At 34.6% G+C, this 24,191-nt stretch overlaps 1 protein-coding gene across 6 annotated transcripts in view; it reads right to left on the bottom strand.

Moving 5' to 3' along the window:
- LOC138709163 (uncharacterized) overlaps positions 1-24,191 on the bottom strand; it is a 128,128-nt gene that overhangs the window by 37,586 nt on the left and 66,351 nt on the right. For all 6 annotated transcript variants that reach the window (XM_069839717.1, XM_069839713.1, XM_069839718.1 and 3 more), the window contains 2 exons: positions 15,958-16,489; positions 14,600-14,781 (listed from right to left, as the gene is read on the bottom strand). In XM_069839717.1, the coding sequence (XP_069695818.1) occupies positions 14,600-14,781; positions 15,958-16,489 (714 nt within the window). The remainder of the gene's footprint in view (positions 1-14,599; positions 14,782-15,957; positions 16,490-24,191) is intronic.

The raw sequence follows: 24,191 nt of genomic DNA, 5'->3' as shown, positions 1-24,191 counted from the left end.
CCACTTTCGGTGTAAAAGGTGTTTTTATACTGTCATCTAGTGGCTTTGCATGAACATTATCATGTACCTAAAGCACGAAACAGAAAAAAGATCAGAGTTGTATAAAAAGCCACTTCGAAATTTGGCTGCCATGAGGAAGAATGCTTCATGTCCACATAATACTGGGGATTACCTCAATACCACAGATATGTGACACGAAGTGTTCTTCCTGCTTTGTCTCCAATTTGTAATGTTCATTTTTCCTTTGAATTTGTGATCTCGCTTGTTTAGTAATGAAATCAATTACACCGCTTAACAAGGTCAGTACTAGTAGAAATGATAGATTCAGTAGATATTAGTAGCAAAGCTCGGAAAGTAGTATTTAATGTTTACAATTTCTTAAGAAAATATGCGTATAAAGAAAATTTAATAATCTTAACCTTTTTAAATTCCAAGAAATAGCCTCCAAGACGTGTTTAGTGAATGTATCAACAGTGTAAATATAGAAGTTGAAAGGCGTTTGTCTCGCCTAAAATGCACATACTATAAATAATGTACCTAAAAGTGTGACAAATCAGACGATTTCCATAAAAACATTTTACAGCTCACTATTTCTTTTTAAATCGTATGATAAAAAAGAATTTCCGAACTCTAATATTTTCACTCAGAGAAAGCACAGCTTACAGTGATTCAGTTTCCTCCATTAAAAGACTACTGAAATGGTTGGAATTCTGGTACAGCAAAACTCACAATAAACGAAAATTTTTCACGGAACGAAATTATGTAGTTATGGCAAGATTGAATTTCTTGTACAAAAATCACAGTATCAGGGATTCAGGAGACATTCAGCCTATATTTTACCTTGACAAAAAATGGTCAATCAAAATCATGCGGTAAAATATGTCTGGCAGGACTCTCTAGAAATGGGGGAAGAGGGGTCCTCAATGTCCCTGCAAGGAAGGGAAGAGTATTTTTTTTTTCAAGTAGAATTGACTAAACCAGGTTTCATTCCTGATATCACATGTGCGTTTAGGTCAGAAAAAATCAGTAATTAGCTCAAGAAAATGGCGTCGAATTCATTTCGAGAAAGATTTTTGAACAGAAAGGCAGTACATTCATCAGAAAAGATGATGTTGTGGAGTAGCTAGAACATAAAGATGCTAATTTCTCCCTTTTGGAAACAAAATATGAATTTTTATTCAAGAGCAACCTTTCAATAATATTAAGAAAATATAAATATTCACCAATGTAAAGGGGCTTTATCATTGTCAGAGTGAACTTGTTTGGGCTCAGGTGAAATGGAAATTCGCCAAGAAAAATATGACCTTCAAAATTTGATAAGACCCAACAATGATGTACTTAATTTAATAACGTGATCAGGAAAACCTGGATTGCTTGTGTAGAATTGCTGAGAAATTGTAAGAAGAGAATTTCACAAACGAAATAGAACATCAAGAAATTTAAAAACCAATCAATACTTTTAAAAGACGACAGTGAGACAGATGACTATAATATTGATGATGATGATAATGATGATGGTGAAGAAGATGAGAAGACACCAGCTTTGCCCATGGAGTAGCAAATATATCTTCAAATGATGATAATGAAGGTGAAGAAGATGAGAACACACAGCTTTGCCCATGGCGTAGCAAATATATCTTCAAAACGCACATTCTGTTATGCATTACTATGTTACAAAATTTTCTTATTGAAACCTAATCTTTTCCTCACCAATTTTTAAATAATCGTAAAACATAATTTCTGGTTTATCGAACAACTTCTGGAAAATGCCGTTCAAATTTACGAACACATTTTTTGTACAACTATTTTTTATTAGCACTGGTCTTGTATGTCTTGATCTCAATGTTGCCCCTGTATGGACATCGGACTGGGGGGGGGGGGGGGCATTTTTTCGTCCGGATTTAATTCCATTAAGATCTGCCATCATGAGCTTTCTTCGTAGGCCATTTATCATTATCCAGGGTGTATCACGAGGAGGCGGCCTACATTACACCTCACTCAAAGCGTTAGAAGTCGTCGTTGTCCTCCAGTGGATACCTTCACATGTTGAAATTTCAGGGAATGAGATCGTGGACTCCCTAGCAAAAAAAAAGAACTGAAATATTGTTATGGACGACCTCCCAACTTTCGTATCACAACTTGAAACGATTAGTTAACAGCTCATTTAAAATGAGTTTCTCTCAGATCTTGAAATAAAGAGTGGTGGCAAGAAATGGGCTGGTCTTGTTGACAAGTCAGAGATACTTCCTGATCATCCCCGTTGAGAGAGTGTAGCTGCCGTAAGGATTGCCACAGGACAAGACTGCCTGGCAGAATATTTATATAAACTGGGTATTTTACCATCACCTCAGTGCATCGTTTGTAATGAGGAAAATTCTATTATGAATTGGGAACATTTAAATGTTTGTAAAAAACTTGTAAATTTTAAATCCTCTACGATGACTTTGTACTGGTCTGCCAGAAACCAAATGATGTTGAATCAATCTGGTTGAGCATTAAATACATACATACACTTTTTATTAGCACAAACAAAAAAGGCCCACAGTATTGGACACGCTGCCTGCCAGACAGGATTGGTGAAACATGCAGAATTTCGTTTGACTCAATCCGTAGCTTTGACAATGATGTGCTAGGATATTATTGGTGCTCACAAAATGTCAAGAGGTTTGGATTCCACTGTAGATAAAACTTACATGATTACAATCCAATGTAAGTGATGCATAATGATGCAAATAATTCGTGGGTGCTCATGTAAAGGGGGTTAAGTATGAATTGGGCTAAAGCGGGATAAGTAAAGATTTGAACTCTCCATGATTACTTCTGTCTTGTGTTAAGGGATGGCAGAGGTGAATATTTCAAAATCCACAAAATTTATCTGATTTGTTTGAAATTGATCATGGATACTAAGTATGTTATTAGTAATGGACATACCAAGTTTCAACTTTCTAAGTACAATAGTTCTGTAAATATTAATAATTTTATAAAACTTTATATCGTTTGATATAAAATGCTCCATGCACCATATTGTAAGAAATTTTCAATATTTCTTTTTATTTATATGTTCAGACAAGGTATATAAATAATGTTATGTTTTATTTAACGACGCTCGCCACTGCAGAGGTTGTATCAGCGTCGCCGGATGTGCCGGAATTTTGTCCCGCAGGAGTTCTTTTACATGCCAGTAAATCTACTGAGATGAGCCTGTCGCATTTAAGCACACTTAAATGCCATCGACCTGGCCCGGGATCGAACCTGCAACCTTGGGCATAGAAGGCCAGCGCTATACCAACTCACCAACCAGGTCGACTATATAAATAATGATAAGTATTAGTTTATTATGGGAATAATATAGTAATACAGTTATCTTGGTTTTAATTTCGTACTTTTGAAGGGCACAAAATCAAAAACTAACATCGGAATATGAAAATAAAGATAATAAAAATGGAAAAAACCAAATTTTCATTTTTTCTTCAGTTTTTGTTAAAAATTTCACCTCTGCCTCCCCTTAAAGGGGTTAAATCATGCTTCCATCCATGATGCAGTTACAGTGCTCCGTATTTTGTGACAAAGGGGGTTTTGTTCAGTACCAAAGGAGAGAAGTTTACATACCTTACAATTTGACACCTTACAATACCTTTACACGAGCACCCGCGAATTACAAAGAGAAGCGTAAGTTCAGAAATGTCCGTTATACATTCACTCGCATCTAAGACTTTCGTATTATCAATTATATTGTTTCTCCAAGGTGGAGCAGTTAGATGTGATGCTTATAAACAATGGAATGCTTATGTTGTAATCTACAAGGATTGTATTGCAAATCATGAATATATTTATATTATAATAAAGGAAAGCAGTCCACATAAATGCATTTATTACGAAAGAAATGTATTGCCTTTCTTTACTTCTCCACGTAGTTAACCCAAACTACATATCTACCTCTTCAGAAGTTTAAAATATTCTTGCAGGAAACTCGAAAAGGTTAGTTCACATCCAATGTTCATTGTTGTGCTACAGAATCTCTGATTATACCTGCACTTCTCTGTGTAGACAGAAGCAGGGGCGATGGGGGAAGGAAGGTATGTGAACCTGTCTTACCCATTACCCATGAACAATTTTGACATTTTCGACTACCATCTGTTTAGTTGCATGAAGGATGTGGGGCCGTTACTTTGCAGCAAAGAATAAGTCAAGAATCCTGTTATGTTGTGTATTGGTGACAGAAGCAAGATCCACTATAATAGTACTTTTAAACTGTTGGAAAGATTGAAAATATGTGCCGAACAAGATGGTAATTTCATAGAGAACCAAAGAAATGTCACATACATCTCATGTCCTTGCATACAGCTGTCAATCAGGACAGTAGTATATTTACGATCTTCCACACGATCCTTGTACATTTCGCAGTTCCCAAATAAAGTGTAATGATCATAATCACTTCAATATTACATGCTGATTACCAGCGGATTATTCTGTTACAATCAGTATATTATGAATGAAAGAGTGGAAACTTACGAAGTGCAATGCTAGATCAAAATAGCTTTGTGGGATATAAACTAAATTTTCCTGTGATGAAATTAAATATCCTTCTGTCCACATATCCATTTTTCAACAAAGAACAATTAGAAAATGAATTAAAGACTATTTATGTAGATGAAGAAAAGCATTTACTCCCTGCAGAGCTCCTGAAATTGTTTCATAATTAGCAATGGTCTTCAAGTCATCTATAAAGGGGTAACATGACTTATCTAGTTGGTCTTGGCACTCAGTGTTACTACAGCTTCTTCCTCCGAAAGCATGAGCACATTGAAAAGGGTTAAAAAATTTTCTTTGTAATTCAATGAAGAACGAAAGATTAAGTTCTCTCAGTACAATCACCATTGAAAAGAAACTGGTTAAACAACTTGCAATTGATCAGAGTTTCAAGGAACGAGTAACTGATACCAAATACTGTAGAGAGCTAATACCGGAAAGCAACGCGATTAACATGGCGTCGGGCAGCGACACGAGAACACTAGCACTGTCTAGCGGCTTGGTTTGAACAATGCTTCCAATATGTATTGCTTCAAATACCGTACGAAGCTCTCTACTGTATTTGATTGCGTACATATCTAGAAGGGGTTGGGAGGAATTGTGGTAGGCCTATATAGTATTACATGAGAGCTAAAGAAATCAGTACAGAACGGTCAGATTTACATTCTCGTTAATTTAATTGTCATAACTATTGAACGAACATTATGATGCTAATAATAATATTATAAGATGTTTTAAAAGAGATATCACATTGATGAAAAACATTAAAGCTACAGTGCAGCTACTATACATACTTCTTAATTGTCCCATTAACTCTCTATTCTCCAGGTTACTGATGCATTTCTTTTTAGCCTTTCTGTTCTTCTTTCCAGTCACTGTTCTACAACTTATTCTATCACATTCATTTTTTACAAAACAATTGATCATTACGTTAAGAACTTATTAACGAAAACATGTTTACAATCTTTACATACTGAATTAGTTTGATCTATTTGTTCAAAAATAAGGGCCATTAACTTGGTTTTTACACCGTGTCTGCTTGATGAAAGAATTTTTCTAAATTTGCTACAAGCCCACCCTGTCACATATGTTAATGCATTATCTGGAATCATACACTGATCATGATTGTCCTCTTCAAGTTCAGCAGTTTCTACAAAACTGTTTTCTGTTGCTGGATAATCACTGCAGATTCTAAATGAACTTTCTTCAATCTCCTTCGTAACTAAAAAATCACTGACTTCAATTTCACAGTTGCCTTTCTCTGAAGGTGTTAAGAGCTGGCAACTCATAATTCCTCTGACGGCAGACTTGAATTTACAGCTGTAAGGGGTAATGTTATTACCAACCTTAGAACGTACGACAGAGAAAATATTTTCAATACAGTCTTGTGTTATACGTCTTGTAAGTAGGAACCGAAAGTTAAAATTTTGTTCCAGATCTTTCCACAAGTGACGTAGCGCTATTATATTTTGTATCCAACCCTTAAAGCAAGGAGGGTTTGTCTTTTTTTTTTTCGCTCAGAATTTTCAGTTTTGAAAACAGACTTTCCAGTTCTTGTAGAGTCGTCCAATGACAAGAAGCAGTTTGTAAAGCCCTGCGTGAGGATTTAGCATCGTTCATGGTCGATGAATTAAAACAGTCAAATCCACGATCCACTAGCTCTATAAACTCAGCTGTTTGAAGAGCTTCTTCAGGTAGTGACTGAAACGACACGTCATGAGTTTTTATGGCCTTGCTGACTGAATGACTTAGCACCTGTGCAGCCAGACAAACCCTTATGGGCGAGAAAAGTGGAAGTTCTATATGTTTTTGTCTCAAATTTGGGCATAATCGAGGATTCATATCTTTATCCTTATTATACAGTTCAACAACATGTTGCCACTTGTATACTTCATCTTTGTACGAAAGGTCGTCCCGCTTAAAATTGTTTCGTACCGACTTTAGGAGATGTGGTGTGTCATGGAAGAAGTGCACAATTTCTCCATCTATTTCAATAAATGGTTTATCAACCTCGCATCCCAACAAATTCCTCATTCTAATATTACTGGCTGCCTGGTTACTAACGACTACTTTAGGAAAATAGCCACATTTCCTAACCTCGCGGATGGCTTCGGAAAGAAGATCCCTTAGAACATCACCGGGCGTGGAATTATTAGATAAGAAATATCCTATTATCTGCTTGTAGTTGGTTTGCAAGCTCCTAATCATAAATACTAAAGCCTGATTTGCAGGTTTCAAGTCTTCACTTTTTGTTTGATTCTGACTCTCGTATAGCCCAAATTCTACAAAGCCATCGAATAAATCTGATTTTGCATCATACAAGAAACATTGTTTCAAAGATATCTCGTCAAGTACAATGGAAACAACTCTCTGAGCTGGTGTCAGACTTCTCGATTTTATCTTAAGCAGTTGCATTGTCTCATTGAAACCTGGACCAAGACCCAATTGTTGCAGCCAATTACGTAAGGAGCGAATAGTCGGCAGACAGAAAGTCTTCCTCAAGTAGAATATCGATATGCATTTGGTGAAGCATAATGCAATGCCAGTGCGAAATTGTTTTCATACTCGGTATATCGCCTTCCCATAGGTTTTCTTTTTCTTAGCTTAAACTGAGATTTAAGAAATGAATCTTCTACCAGCGATTGATCAAATTCTAAAGATGAATGAGATTTTTTCAATTTTTGTAAGTCAGTTCTTGGGGTTTGAATGATTTTCCTTTGTTTTGACATAATTTTCTGCGCATTCCTTAGTTTGTTAGTAAGAAATTGTATTTTTTTCTCAGCCGAAATTTTTTCTCTTTTAGGAGTTCTAGCATTCTCCAAGTTATCTGTAAGAAGATAAATTTTGTGCTTTATAAGGCTTACAATATTATATTTCGAAACATTTTATATTGTAATCATATTTGCTAGCAAATAACAATTACGATATTAGGGTCAGGAAAATAAAAATACAACAATCAGGGCTTATTTAAAAGTTTGTGACTTTGTAGAATGCATAGGTTATATTAGAACAGGTAGTACTGTATCTTACTTTTGTCACAGTCTATGTAGACTGTGCTTCTAGCTCGCTGCAGGCAACACAAGAAATGTTTCGATCTCCTCTCGCACGCCCGACCCTCTCGTCAACTTATTCAAACCTTTCCGCTTGGAGCGCTGTTAGTTAATGTCGCACATATGAGAGCCAGCTTTCTGGTATTAGTATCTACAGTATTTGCTGATACTTTTGCAACCAAGAAGAACCGATACGTGGACCTGCTGTATAAAAATATAAGGTAAGGAGATTTTTTCAACCTACTCAATATTTATACCTTAGCTTTGCTACTGACTATTACAGAACACTATGAAGGTGTCATATTATTGGATTATATGGCACAATGTAATAGTTTAACTAGTTCTTTCTCCAAGACACATTAATTATTACGAACTGATTTGTAAAACTTTTAAGAAGTTTCTAGTTTTTATAACACTGCTTTTAATTTTGATACTTTTAACATTAGTTAATCAATTAAGGGCCTGCCTATTTATGATTTTATAGTTTAAAAATATAATAAAATTTATTATACGTCTATAGCATCAATTTTTCATTACATGCATATGTATTTCTACTAGCAGCAGAATGTTGATGAAAAGTCATCTTCTTATTATTCACATTAGGACGATGCCTATTAATATAGAAATCCTTTCTATGTTAATATCAACTTAAAAAAATTAATTTCTTAGTTCGCATTTTTTTAGGTTTTTGAACTAATAGGTCATTTTTATATTTTTTTCCGGCATTTTTTGGCTATTTTTAATACTTTGAAGAACTTCTAGATCATTTGGAATGCATTTTACTTTCTTCTTTACCGATAGGTCTGTTAAATCTTTTTCTAAGCAAACAGGTCAGTAGTAATTACCTACTGAATAAGTGAATAACAGTGAAGTTTGAGTTTTATAGTTTGAAACAAACTGTAAAGACCATTCCTCATTACACTTGAAGGCTTTACCTCACACAACTTAAGTAATATAAAATGCTTGACAACAGCTTAGTTTAAGTGAGGACTTTGACCGCTACTGTTCTTTTGTTGGTACGAGGGTGTCTTTAGAATTTATGTTTGGAAGGGGAGAAACTTTCACCGTGTCCTGGACAGGACGTTGTGTCCCCATGGAAGGAACGGGGCAGTATTTTTAACACGAAGATTGCAAGAATGCAAGCTGCACCCACAATTTGTTTTGTCATTCACATTCCCCCATCTGGAAGATCTGGTAACAAAAGTGAAGAACGGAAGTAGGAGGAGACGGAGAATGATGGCATGACATGGACCACCACCGATTGAAACACATTGTAAACCCTCCTATTTAAAAAATTGCTTGCCTGAATCATTGTGCAAGGTCTAAAAATTTTGAACAATACATTAATAATTATATTTAAGCCTAAGGAAAAGAGATTTAAGTCACCAATGGAAAAGAGAATCTATCACTTAAAAGTAAGTTAAAAAAAAAAAAGCCAGCGGTGTAAGCCCTGAAGTGTAATGGAATAAGAATAAAAATAATGGAAGATGGAACTCATGAGAAAGGAAGACAAGGAAAAAAAAAAAGAGGAACAGGAGAACCAGAAGGAGGACGAGAAGATAAAGAGAGGAAGATGAAACCGATACTCGTATATTCCTATTCATCAAGGAATTTTATTAGCTTGGAGCTTTTCTTAGCAGAAACTACTCCTACATTGTACAGGTTTATCTCGTCAATATTTTAGATTCCCATAGTGTGCCACTTTGTAATCCACAATTTATTTCCTATTGCTTACACAGTCTTTACAACTGCACGAATGCTTGAATATTTACTTTTTCTGTAACCCATATTAAAAGAAAATTCACACTTTCTTGTTCAACTTCTATGGTATATTCATTCAAAATATATCTGAATTCCCACACTGAAATTATAACAACTACCATAACTATGAAGTCAGTAATACACTAACGATCCATGTGATCACAGAACTGACTCAATGTGACAAATGTTCTTAAATAAATGAACAGGTATGATTTAATACAGACAGACCCAGGAAAAAAAGCTCTGTTGAAGCACTATTTAGTGGTGACCATTAGTTAGAACAATGGTATTTCTTGTACATGTATACATATAAAACATGCCAACGCTTCTACACTGTATCTTAAACCTATAGTAAGATAACATGATATACACTTCTGACCTATAATTCAGTGTTTATGTCTTCGTAGCAAATGAATATTTTCTGTTAAGGCTATGTATTCTCTTTGTCGCAATATAATACTGCAAATGACTTGTAGAACACAATAATATGTTTTTTCTTGGCTGAAATAAGCCTTAAATTCAAAACCTTTTAAATTTTCAACACCTACTGTAAACAATGCACGAGTTATTCACATAATCATGTACTTTTCTCTCTTAGTGTAGACATGGATATTTGTTTCTTTTACTTATTATGTACAGTTATTTATGCAATTATGCAACGTCCACAGAGATCTGTGGTGCAGACTGCAAATGACATGTAGAACACAATAATTAAAGTTCTTTTTCTTGGCTGAAATAAGGCTTATATTAAACACACTTTAAATGTTATAACTGTTTTAACAACTATTGTAAACAATGCACAAGCTATGAACTTTTCTCTCTTACTGTAGACATGAATATTTGTTTCTTCTATGTATGTACAGTTGTTATTAACCAATTACGCAACATCCACAGAGATCTGTGGAGCAGTATTTCTATGGAACGCTCATATTTTTTCTACTTTTAAGCACCAGAAGGAAATCAGGAGTTAATCCTCTGTAGCTGAAAGTAACAACTGTAGGAAGATGAACCATGAGTGGTTTTTAGAAATTTATGAACGTACTATACGAAATTGTAGAAACACTTGATGCTCTAGCAACAAATTTATTCAGTTTCACCAAGAATTAAATGTTATTAATCAGTTTACTGGCACAACACTGGTTTACCCATTTCAAATTGCTTTCCTAAGTAACATTCCTCAGAAATTTCTGAAGGCATCAGACAATATGATACAATAAACAGTATGTTTTATACATCTCATAAATACAGTATATGGGGCTACCAATTTTTAGAATGCCTCGAGAAGCTTATCTGTAACAAATATTAACACGATGCTACAAGCTGCAAGTTAGCCATATGTTAATGCTGTACGGAAATATGAGGAGATTCACAAAATTTGTTATCATTAAATTAAACATTATGGAGTCAGATAGACAACTATCTGTCAGAAAGATACGATCACAGCTTGGAGAAGGTGAATATAAATCATGGTGTGATTACTTTCATAAGGATAAAGGAGTTCTCTCTACTCCAAAACTCCATCTGCAAACTGATGGGTAGTGAAAAAAGATTAATTATCCAGTTCAGAAGGGAGGGACATACAAAATAATGGCAATAGTTCCACCAATTGGATCTATCCCTAGGTGTTCTGCTAACATGAACCACTGCAGACATCGCAGTGTGGCAGAAACTCTTCCTCGTGTGTTAGAGAGAATCCCTAAGAATAAAATGCCACAATATTATCCAAAGCACTCTGGAAAATCTTTTATGTGGTAAAGTCTTCACAAATGCTTTATATGGTAAAGGTCTAGAGCTATCTGAAGAAGTGTTGTGTCTCTATGAGATGGATAACAACAGAAGAACTGATATACTCGTAACAATTATCAACAGAAAGAAAGACTTTGCTGAAATAATTGATCCTACAATCAGATTTGAAATCTCTACTACATTAGACAACCACTTGAGATGATGACGAAGAGAAAAAAAAATACATATGAGCGAACAATAAATTATTTTTTGGAAAATTATAAACAAACAAATTAAAGTCACTGGTCTATTCTTTAGTGCACACAGTATCATTACAAAATTATTTGTGCATTAAAGAGAAACATACAAAAGTGGTAAAAAGGTGCAGAATCAAACTGTTATTAATATATTTAAATACTCGGCAGCAATCCTTAAAAACCATTTATATGGACTAAACAACGATTTATTCAGAATGTAATTATAATTTATTATATATTGTATTATATTATATTATATTATATATTTGTTTAATGTTTCATTTAACTTTCACAATTAATGCTGAACTAAATCTATGTTTGTATAGATATAAATGATTAACCATGTAACTTAGAATATTTTTCAATGATGTATACCTTATTTTGTACAATATTCTGTGTTGTAGTAAGCTTAATTTGACTCAGATTTGTAAAATAAATAATCTTTTATAAAATTTTCTTATGACTGCACTATACCAAAGTAGGTTATCTTTTATATAAGTGGTTCTCAAACTTATTAGCACTGTGGACCCCCTTTCCATAGATCAGAATTTTCATGGATCCCTTCAAAGTCGTCAATGAAATGATAGGTAGGTTAGATTTTGGGGTTAATATTTAGTATATGTGAGTTAGTGATTTTTGTTATATTTTCCAAAATTGAATTAATATTAACAGTATGCCTATATTTGAATTAAACGAAACGTAAATGATATAATACTATTCTGGGGGGGGGGGGGGAGGACACACCTTCCTTAACATGTTACAGCCGAGTTTATATTAAAAAACAGTACAGCAAAACAATGCTCTACTTTCAATACATTGTTAGTATAATATTTTTTGTAGTGAAAAAGAAATCAAGTATATTTTAAAAGTTTCCAAGATTGGTAGAAATGTTTAAACATACAGGAACATCATCACATTTCACACACATAATGTGGACTTCTTTCCTCATTTCCGTCATTTTACAAAGGAAGCATCGAGAAACTGCATACATTTTTTTTCTGTGGATGGGATGTGTGTTTGGAATTTTTTCTTTTAGTCAGCCAGTTTCGATAATTTTTTTTCCACACCTGTGTGCAAGGGGCATGGAACATGATATTCCTGTATTAAACTGTGTGCAACAGTAATCTGAAACCAAGTTATATAATTTTTTTCACCTGGATTCAGAGTCTTCCATATGACGAAACTGCTATAGAGGGTAATAACCACCAGTGTAAATACAGTTTTTTGTAACATCTCATAGTTTTATGTATAGACTGATTCACCTGCGTCATTTGTTCCAAATCCACAGCCCCACATCCTGACATGTTTGTGGATCATTTTGTTGTGAACTGTAGATCTTCTTTCTCTGTTTTCACCATTCTTACCCTTGGATGACTATTAGCAAGAACTGGTACCTCCTTTCTGTCCTTCCACACTACGAAGGCATGAGGCAGGAGTTGTCATATCTTCATTTCACCTCAGTTCAGTTTTTGTATTGGTTTCTCTGGGAAGGCTGACATAGTTCATTCCCCTTTTATATAATCCAAGGTAAAATTTTGGTGTACTATAGTAGTTATTCATAAAATAAATTGTCATTCAAATGCATGTTAAACAAACCAGGAGGTTCAAATTATTTTTTCTCCTGCAATGTCTGTTCCCTTTCTGATGTAAATGAGACTATTATATAAATAATATCCAGATCGTCTTTCACTTAAGACAAAAGTTCTGTATGTTCTGCATGTTTGGAAATGTTTTTCTTCTACAGCAAATCCAGTTCATTTTTCTAATAAACTGCTTTCAACCCAGTCTCCCTTTCCAAAGTATATGACTCTCATCCACTGTAATTTTGCATCCAGGGCAATACGTCTCCATGAATTTCTTCATCACATTAGATGATGGCAAATGCGACAAATTTTGTTGATTTTATTATCTTCTATGTCAGAAATACTGAATAGCAGAACTTGGTTCAATTAATTTTTTGACATGCATTTTTCGTGAGTGGACAGCCATTTAAATAGCTCGCTCTGAATGGGTTAAGACAGTCAAAATTACAACAAAAAACGAATCTAAATTTAAATGTTTTATCTACTGAATTGTAGTATGAGACAGGAGAACAATGCAAGAAATCGTGCTTAATGAACAATCTATGAGCAAATTCAGTGGTCTGGTGAAAGTTCTGTTGCAAGAATTCTGCAATTGAAAATACGTATTCTCATTCCTTTGTTACATAAAGAAGAAAAGGAACAAAACAAAGTTATATACTGATACATTTTATGTACTGCCCTGTCAATGAAAATAAACCACTTCACAAAATGAGATCACTACAGAACGATATCTGATCTCCTAAAAATCCTCATTTCCAGGAAACCAACACGCACATCTTAAAGGTGGTATCAGTCATGATGAAGAAGTATATTTGGACCACTTATGTGGGAATTTTTCAATTCTTTCAGAATATACAGAACTGATACTGTAAAGCTAACAATGATTTAGATTTTAAATGTTTGTTTACCATTAAATATAAAAGAATTTACACTATTCATTTTAAGGCTATTACTGAATCAATATTGTATAAATATTTATCTTCTTTCAACAAAAGGAGACTGGGTTGGAAGGGACGTAAATGAAGTTGCATTGTTACCTCAAATTATACATTTAAATAAAATTAGTTTCTTCACAGAAAACATACCTTGTTTCTGTTTGTAATTTGTATGGGCATTTAGTTGATTATCTTTTTATACGAAATAAGTCATTAATAAAAATAGAATACACATTTTCGTTGTTGAAGGTTTTTAATTTATTGATCATTTTAATGCAAACAATTACATAATTTATTATTTAAAGCACTTAATGTATTATAACTTGATTCCATATTTGCTTATCATGTTTTATCTATCACTAAGAAAGTTCGAATTTGTATTTGTTTGAATATTAAATATTCTGCAAGTACGTGGTTAAAACAACATACAAACCTCAATTCAGCAAATTAATATCGTTATTTTCATAAGAAAAAAGAGAGAGTAAAAATATTCCTTTCCCAACCAAAACCAATTAGGAAAGCTGATCATATAAGAGGAATGGAGGTGATAGTCAAAACAGGTCTCAAAAATCATTCAAAACATGCATATACAAAATAATATACAATCAAAAAATGCTACATACTACTTTATTATTAAAATACAGTAGTACCGAAGGAAAAAGAAGTGACTTCACATTCTTTCATTTTTCACATAATTTTAAATGACTTATTCGCAACAAATGCACCTGAATTATGTAATTCCAGAATAAGCAACATACCTGTTTCCTCTGTAGAGGTCGAGGCCTAAAACATCTTGCAGCACTTGCCTACAGCTGTTGAGAGGCACTGAGGGGAAGAAATGGGTCACCAGATCTGGTAATGTCATAAGCAATTCCGAGTAGATGAATGGCTTGGAATTGATACATGGAACCATTTTGCCTTCTACTAGTGCCTTTTGGACCTAAATGATGCAAGGAAAAAAAAAAACACAAATAAGCACATGTAAAATCCAGTAACAACACATGTGAAGGAACATTTCTTACACCTTTGTAATTAATAATTATTACATTATACAAATATGAATGATTAATAAATATCTTCAAGAAGAAAATGTGTGCCAGATGCACCTAGATTTCAGATGATTAAAACTGCACACCAGCTGCCCCTCCCCCCTCCCACTATCAACAAGAAGAAAAGCATACAAGAATCTACCATTAACATTATATATTCTATAATATAATGCCCAATACATGCTTGTAGAGCATTCATTAAATAGGAAGAAACAAAAAAATAAAACAAAATGTAACGAACTAGACAAATAGGTGAAAAGAGATTGCCACGAAGATGACTCATAATTTTTCAGTACAAGTCCTACGTGTTTTGCAACAAGTCATTCCTTATCAATATATTACCAAAGATGTTACTGTATTTACAGCATTTTCTTTAACTTTATTCAAAAGATATACTCATACATAAATTAAATGATTTCCTGTACACCCAAATAAAAAGACAAATTTCTATTTTGTGGGTTGCACACAAAATTCTCAATTGGCTTTAGTCTTTAAGTGGAAGTGAAATCAGTAATTCCATCTATGATAAAAATACCTTCATCTAGAAGCTATTAGTGGTGAGTGAAAGAATAAAACAATTGGACGCAAAATCAAATATAAAAACCAATGGGAAACTAAATATGATTTGATTGCATTTGGTGATATATTTTGCAAACTGTGTGAAATTCATTTAAAAAGGACTTCGAAGCTCTTAAAAAACTGGTGGGATATCCATATCAGTGCCCTTTAAAAATTTAGGGTGGGGGGGGGGGGAGAAGCTACTGGAAGACGTATTATTCTAATTTAAATGGTGAGTAATTACTACTTGTACTAAAGATAGGTTCTTTATGTAGTTATGAAATGTCTTGAGAGGGATTACTCTGAGAATGGAATGTGTATGTAGATTTTAACACGCAAGTAACATTCTTCATGACAATATCTTTGTAATAGCTTCAACCAGGCAATCCAATGCGCACATTACAAAATAATCAATAGACCTACACTCTCTTTATTCCCCTGAGGGACTTCAATGTTAGTACTGTTACATGTAAGGCATGAGTGTCTGATAAAAGAAAACAAATACTTACTTGATAAGGTATGTGGGAACCCGAAGTGGCAGTTTCTCCAATTTGGATGAGTTTCCGACCACATGGAGATGATTGGTCGTTGTTATTGGTTGGAGTAGTGCTATTACTGTTTCGTCCATTACCCACATTAGACCTGTGAGGAGACTGTGGCGGGGAAGAGAGATCTATCACGTCAGCACCAGAAGTGTAAACTCCTCCAGCACCCGATGAATACCTGGATGTACCATTGACTGGGATGAGAGGAGGAGGGAACTTGCCAGGATTAGTGTTGCTATTGTTGCCAGTGTTGCCACTACTGCTGCTGTTGTTGTTGCTGTTGTTTGGAGGTGTATGCCTTTGTTGTGCTTGAGGCGAACCAACCACAGCTGGTGTATAATGTGGAGAATGCTGTGAATGGAGTAGGGTACTCGAGTGGGGAGGAGGAGGAAGCATCTGGTGGTGGGGATCAGTAAGGCCCATCAGGTGCAAGGAACTCTGAGACACATTTGGCATATTGCTCAGTCCAGTCGAAGAGGTGTACGTACACGAAGACCTGAAATTAAGAAATACAGCTTTGTGAGTACACTAACAGTACTACTGCAATTTACAATATACATTTGCCTTAACCTGAAAGCATTACATGGACAGTTACTGACATTAACATTAATCTCATCTTTATTTGGCTTTCACAATCTTATATCTTTTTTTATTTGACTATTCCATAAAGACTCGACAATTTATACAACTATATACTATACAATATCGGTGGAGTGCAAGAGACCAAAGAACTTCATTGTCAAATGCCTGGGATTAGACAACAACAACAACAACAACATCCTACTATACTCTACTATACTCTTGGATCAACTTAAACACTTCTGATAAGAAATGTTATTTGAAATGTAACCAGAAAACTTATTTCACTGTTTATTGTACACTTTCAGCAACATCACCAGATGGACAATAATGACCAACTTCATGTTGTACAGTGGTCAGATTTTTAATATACAATACTAAGTGACTTTTTTTGATTGGTGGAGAGTATGTGAAGATAAAAATGCAACAGCACTGCAATTATTAAAAGACACTAATTGATGGCTGACAAGTTTACAATAGTTCCACCAAGTAAGTATAGTCAAAATATCGTTGCTGCGTTTTCAAAATCTGCTATGTGCTTTTAATAAGATTTTGCAGGAGGAAAATAAAAGCATTGTCACTCTTAAGTTCTTTGATTTTCAAATCTACTTTCGGTATAATTTCAATCATTACATCACAAATGATGAAATGTAGAGAAAATAGCTTTGAATATCAAGGGAATTAAAAGTGACAATGCTTTTCTTCTTCCTTCTGCAAAATCTTTTTAAAAACACATAGGGGATTTTGGAGGCACAGTGATGATATATAAAACAAGTTGCATTACCTTTAAATTACATCTGCAGATAAACTAGGCCTATAGAGTTATAGTTCTTTCTAAAAGAACTAATGTTTATTGACAACTCTGCAAAATAACGAAGTTAATTTGAGGTCTATGCCACTTCAGTTCTTCTTCTTCTTCTTCTTTCTTGGCGCTACAGCTCATTGTGAACCTTGGCCTCTTCCACGATTTTCCACCAGTTGTCTCGATCCTGCGAAATTGCTTTCCAATTCCTATATCCCATCTTACATATGTCTTCCTCAACTCCATCCAGCCATCTTATTCTTGGTCGTCCATGGCTTCTTTGGCCCCCAGGATTTCCATTTAATATCCTTTTAGGAATTTCTACGTCATTCATCCGTGCCACGTGCCCAGCCCACCTTAATCTTGCTGCTTTTACTATTCTTCTAATAGGCGGATCTTTATAGATGGAATACAACTCATTATTATATCGCCTACTCAATCTTCCTCTCTCGAATACTGGGCCAATTATTTTACGGAGTATCTTCCTCTCAAAGGCATCCAAATTTTCAGCGTCCTTTTTTGTTAGGGACCATGTCTCAGCAGCATATGCTAGTACAGGTCTTATAAGTGTTTTATAGATAGTTATCTTTGTGGTACGAGATAAAATTCTTGAACAAAGTAATTTTCTTAAGGCGAAGTAAGCTCTATTGGCAGCCATTAACCTCTGCTTTATTTCATATGAAATATCATTAGAATGAGTAACTGTTGATCCCAGGTATTTAAACTCATCCACTCTCTCGAAGTCATATCAGCCTATTGTTATTGAGGATGGCATATTCTTGAGGTTTGCCTTTCCACAAGCCATGTATTTAGTTTTCGACTGATTAATGGTCAATCCCATATTCCTTCCTGCCTTTTCTATATTCAAGAATGCATCTTCCATTGCCCTTCTAGATCTTGCCACTATATCTATATCATCGGCATATGCGAGTATCTGCACTGATTTATAAAATATGGTCCCTCTGCTAAGTAGGTTTGCATCTCTTACTACCTTCTCCAATGCAACATTAAAAAGGAGACACACCAGCGTATCTCCTTGTCGCACACCATTCTTAATATCTAATGGATCTGATAACATTCCTCTGACCCTTATACTGCTTCGAACATCTGTCATTGTCATTCTTACCAGTCTCACCAACTTTTCAGCAATATCTAGTTCTCTTAGAGCATTATACAAATGTTCTCTATTAATGCTATCATAAGCAGCTCTAAAGTCAATAAATAGATGGTGGCCACTTCAGTTACATGCTACAATAAAAAGCCACTTTTCACTTGTAAATAATGTGTTACAAAATATGAGCCACCAAATAATTACTCTTCAATTTTATAGATATATTAACACTTATGAGGAGAAGAAAGGGGAAGATATGACTGCAACATCTCAAATACAAATTATACTCCAAGCAAGTAGTACGTTTTCAATCTTCATACAAATCCCAAGGCAACATCAGCAACAACTACTACTCATGTTACCCTTACTTCTATTGAGCATTCTTAAATCTATTATATTTTCTGCCTTCCTCTTCGTCTCTGCATATGACCCATATATCTATATATTTAATGTTGTCCACTATCTGATATCTTCTTCTCCCCTGAACTTTATTCCCTGTTAACCATTCCTTCCAATGCCTCCTTCAGTAGGTAGTTTCTTCTCAGCCATTGGCTCAACCAATTCCTTTTTCTCTTCCTGATCAGTTTCAGCATCATTCTTTCTTCACCCACTCTTTCAAACACAGCTTCACTTCTTATTCTGTCTGTCCACTTCACACGTTCCATTCTTCTCAATATCCACATTTCAAATGCTTCAGTCGTTTCTCTTCACTTCGTCATAATGTCCATGTTTCTGCCTCATACAATCCCACACTCCAGACAAAGCACTTCACTAGTTCATTCTTAGGACTTTTTAAGTTCGCAGAAAATGGCCCTTTTTCTATAAAAAGATTCCCTTAACATTACTATATTCTCCTTTTGACTTCCTGGTACCAGCTCATGTTACTACTTAAGAAAACTGCAAGCATTTGAAGCTGTCCACTTGTTCTACTGTATCATTTCGAATTCGCATGTTTACCTTCTTTCTATAACTATGGTCTTCATCTTGTTTGCATTTATCTTCATCCCATACTGCTCACAGCTGTCACTTAGCTTCAATTGCATATCCCATAGTATCATCTCCTCTCCTACTAAAAACCAACGCCACATCACCATAAAATCTTATGCACTTGATTCTTTTTTTCCTACTATTAACCCTCCCATGTTCTGAAAACAGTTGTTCACTAAATTCTGCAAGTAGATGTTGAACAAGATAGGTGACAAAGGATATCCTTGTCATTCCTCCCTCTCCAAAGCACTTTCCTCTAACATTTCTTCTCCTATCTTGATTTTTATATGTTGTTGTTTTTTTTTTATAAAGATTACTTAATAGGTCCCACTTTTTCCAATTCACACCAACTTTCTTTAGGATCTCCATGAGCTGATTCTAATCCAGTCTGTAAAAAGCCTTTTCCAGGTCCACAAATATTACATAAACTTCTTTATTTTTCTCTAGGTATCTTTCACTGTTTGTTCACAGCAATCCAATTGCATCTCTCGTACCTTCCCCTTTCTGAAACCAAATTGCTCTTCTTTCAACTATCCTTCCATCTTAGACTTAAAACGCTGGTTCAGGAATGAGCTTTGTTGGTTGATTATATAATTTTATTAATGAATTTATTATTTCATTTTCTATTACATAAATGTTTTTGCGATGTATTATTTCTGTGTTATTAGTTACTGGATTTAGGTCTTCACTGAGTGCGATATTACGCTGATAATTCTGAACTTCTCTTGGCATTATTTTAATTCGATATTGGCAGCAACACTATCTCCGTGAAATCTTTAGGCGTTTCATCTTTCTTATATATTTCATTGCATAATGATACAATATTCTTCCTGTCTTCACCCAACCATTTCACTAATTCTATTAACCATTAATAATTTTTGTTATCTGTTGATTTTCTGTGGTCGAGGATGGAGGAGGAAAGGCAAGAGATCAAGTTAACAGACCTAGAGAACTTATACAACTGTTGTAAAGAAAATAAGATAAATTAATATAATTCATATTGTGCCTCAGTTTATATGTCTAAGTATATGTTGCCCCTCCTTATAATAATTATTGTTAATTATTTTACAACATAAAATAAATAAATACATCAATTCACACGAAAATATGAAAACCTTATAAATTCTCCTATACTTTCAGTATGTTTGAAGTAGTGTGGCTTAGATTGTCTAGAAACTTATCATAAACAATATTAGATAAAATATTACAGTAATGGGAATAGGGCTTCATCCATTTGATGCCATGAGTTCGCTTTTCACTATAGGACTCATTAGTGCGTCAAATTGCCACCCTTCCACGAATGGATGTTTTTTATGTGACTTATCAGTATTCACTGTAATTTTCACGAGAGCGCAGGACAACTGCAGGTAATTTAAACGGACTTATTCCATTCTTGAAGTACTGAACTTTCGTAGGAATTTTTGTCTATCCTTTTCATTAATGATTACTTGAGATGCCAGGCATAAAATCCTTAATCTCCCATATATTTTTACTCATATACTTTGATTAGTAATAATATGCACACAGTGATACTTTTGATTAGTAATAATATGCACATAATGATACTTTTATTTTATAATGAGTACTAGATATAACAGTAGGTTTTCGAAGTAGTGTCGACTCCTGAAATGTTTAAAAATGAAATTATTATTCACGTCCTAAAAACCTTGAGAAATAACCCAACCCCAACACTAGAAAAGAACTCGAGAGAGGAGAAATCACAAAACTTTAGTATGTGAGTAATAAATTCATGAAGAAATAGGCTGTTGTATGCATTGTGTGAAAGATTATCTGTAAGCCTGTTTTTATCTGGCAGGCATACTGGAATATGAGCCATGGTAAAAAGTACATTTCCCACTATCTGCCATGAATTCTCAATTGGCTTTAGTCTTTAAGTGGAAGTGAAATCAGTAATTCCATCTATGATAAAAATACCTTCATCTAGAAGCTATTAGTGGTGAGTGAAAGAATAAAACAATTGGACGCAAAATCAAATATAAAAACCAATGGGAAACTAAATATGATTTGATTGCATTTGGTGATATATTTTGCAAACTGTGTGAAATTCATTTAAAAAGGATCGATAATGATGCTATCTACAAGACCCATGCAAACATGTCTGGTGCGTGTGTTCCCTCCCAGGAGCCATGCTGAATGCACTGTACTTCACTATCACTGTCACCCAATACACACATTGCATTTTTGTAGTTACCCAATTTTGCACTGTACACACCCTCTTCAGTAGGCCTACATACAACTTCCCCTATTTGAGAGCTTTCATTTTCAGATGCAGTGCTGATGCTAGTACTTGCAAAAGGGATGGCTCTTTGCATAAGTTCTGATACTGCTTTCTTCCTAACGAAAGAATAAGCCTTTTTTTAAGTAGGTTTTGCCTGAGAAATTAGTAAGTCAGTACTCTCAGTACTGCACTGTCATTTAATAATAATAATAATAATAATAATAATAATAATAATAATAATAATAATAATAATAATAATAATCCGTGGCATTACAGCCCTTGAAAGGCCCAGACCGACCAGCCGGCTGCTGGCTTCACGTTCATATGCCGAAGCAGAGGTAAACGATCATCCAACCAGAATGAAGGTATTGTGTGGTTAGCACTATGATCCCCAGCCGTTATAGCTGGCTTTCTCAACCAGATTTCGCTACCTATCGCAGCTTCCCAATTGCATCACAATGCTGGGTGGGCACTGGCCGAAATTTCATGAGAAAATTTCTTCCCCCATGAGGACTCGAACCAGCACGCATTCCGTAATGCGAGTTCTAGGCAGGATCCCTTAGACCGCGATGCCACGGCACGGGATGCACTGTCATTTAGTCTTCGGTATTTAAATTTGATCTTTGGAAGAACCGAAAATGAAAACTACATATGAAAGAGTTCAATGTGGCAACTTAATTCTTTTTGTACTATCCTATCCATGTACACAATTAGAAATGTCTTCATTTGAGAACCAATAATATTCCACATAAGTTGCCATGTGGTCTAGTGGCTAGAGCGCTGGTATTATAATCCTGTGGACCCGGGTTCGAACCCTGACATAGTCCCCAATTTATAACTTGTGTTGGACAAGCACATGATCTAGGTAACATTCGGATTTTTCTCCAGGAGCTCTGGTTCCCCCATGGCATCCCAACAAATCTCAATCATCATCTCATCACGGGTGTGTCTTAGATCAGCCTCTATGGCGAGGACTGGGCAAAAACTCTGTCAGTAAATTAGTATACACAACTGGCTTCATATAGGTGACGAACAGTCAAGTACCTGTCATTATTTAAAAAATAATAGTCTACATTCCTACGAAAAGTAAAAGCGTTCACACTTAAAAAACACTACAACAAGGCATCATTTTTTTTAATTTATATTTAAACATTGTCTATTGAGAGTACTAGTTTCATACACTATCTCACCTAATAACTGAATATAGACTGAATGGCAGGATGGTAACGGGCTGATAAATAATGACACACAAATAGTGTTATTTGTATGGAAATGCTGAAGTGGCAACAATATGGCACAGTGATGTCAAACGACCACATAGGCTCCATACTCAAGAGTTCAGAATGTAACAAAGGCTTTAGGTAATGAGAAATAATTTTAACTTCTGTACTTAGCTAATCAAAGGCTGTAATATATATTCAATCCAGTACTTTATAACATTCTGACTGTACTAGACGATCAAACAAACAAATGCAATTTTGACGAGTCTGTTTTCAATTCTACGCTTCTGGATGTTAAATATTAATTTTTTTTTATATAGCTAAGACAGGAAAAGGGCTTCTCTTAGTATGACCACAAAACAAGGTATTACATACTGACAAGTAACAGCATTTGAAAATATGACGCAAAACAAATTAAATACTGTCCAAAAATTACTCAGAAAACGTTTTATTCGCCATTCTACAAAATTGTTTTTGTTAATATTTACTTCTTGTATTGGCCATAGTGGATTGTTTAGCCTATAAAAACATAAGGGGTGAAAAATATCCACTGTCTGTCCTCTGCGTGACTAAATGTCTTACAGTTATGTTAACAGGGTCACTGACTGTTTATGAATTACTAGGTGGCTGCAGCAGGTAATTGGAACCTCTTAAGTGACACTTGTTTGAGATGGTTAAAGACCAACCAGCAACAAACTGGCCATATTCATAACATTATTTTGTCCTTTATGTTTTGACGACTTATTGCTGGCAAATCCAGTTACCTTCAAACTTAATTTAACCACAAAATATATCTAAGGAATAAATAAAATCTCTTGCAATTTTTTATGCCTGTCTACCACTTTTTGATCAAATATGATTTAATGGTAAAATATACATTTATATGATCAATAAAAACAATATCATCGTGTTCACAAAAGCTAAAAATGTATTTAATTTAACTTAAGTTTGTGAAAAGAGACCAAGATAAAAGCATCATAGAAATCCGATTCCTATTTATCACTGATGATGATGATGATGACGACGACGACGACGATGCCAATGAGACTTACTAGATAAGGCTGGCACAAATCAATTTAGATTTAGTTCGTGTCGATAGTGATCCTAATAATAATAATAATAATAATAATAATAATAATAATAATAATAATAATAATAATAATACCAATGAGACTAGTACATGAGGCTGACACAAATCTATTTAGGTATTTAGGTCTAGTTCGTGATGGTTCATGATGATGTGTGATAAATCCTGTATCT

Source organism: Periplaneta americana, chromosome 11 (assembly GCF_040183065.1).
Source record: "Periplaneta americana isolate PAMFEO1 chromosome 11, P.americana_PAMFEO1_priV1, whole genome shotgun sequence".
NCBI lineage: Eukaryota > Metazoa > Arthropoda > Insecta > Blattodea > Blattidae > Periplaneta > Periplaneta americana.
Note: the sequence above shows the minus strand (reverse complement) of the source record. Positions and strands in the feature narration are given on the sequence as shown.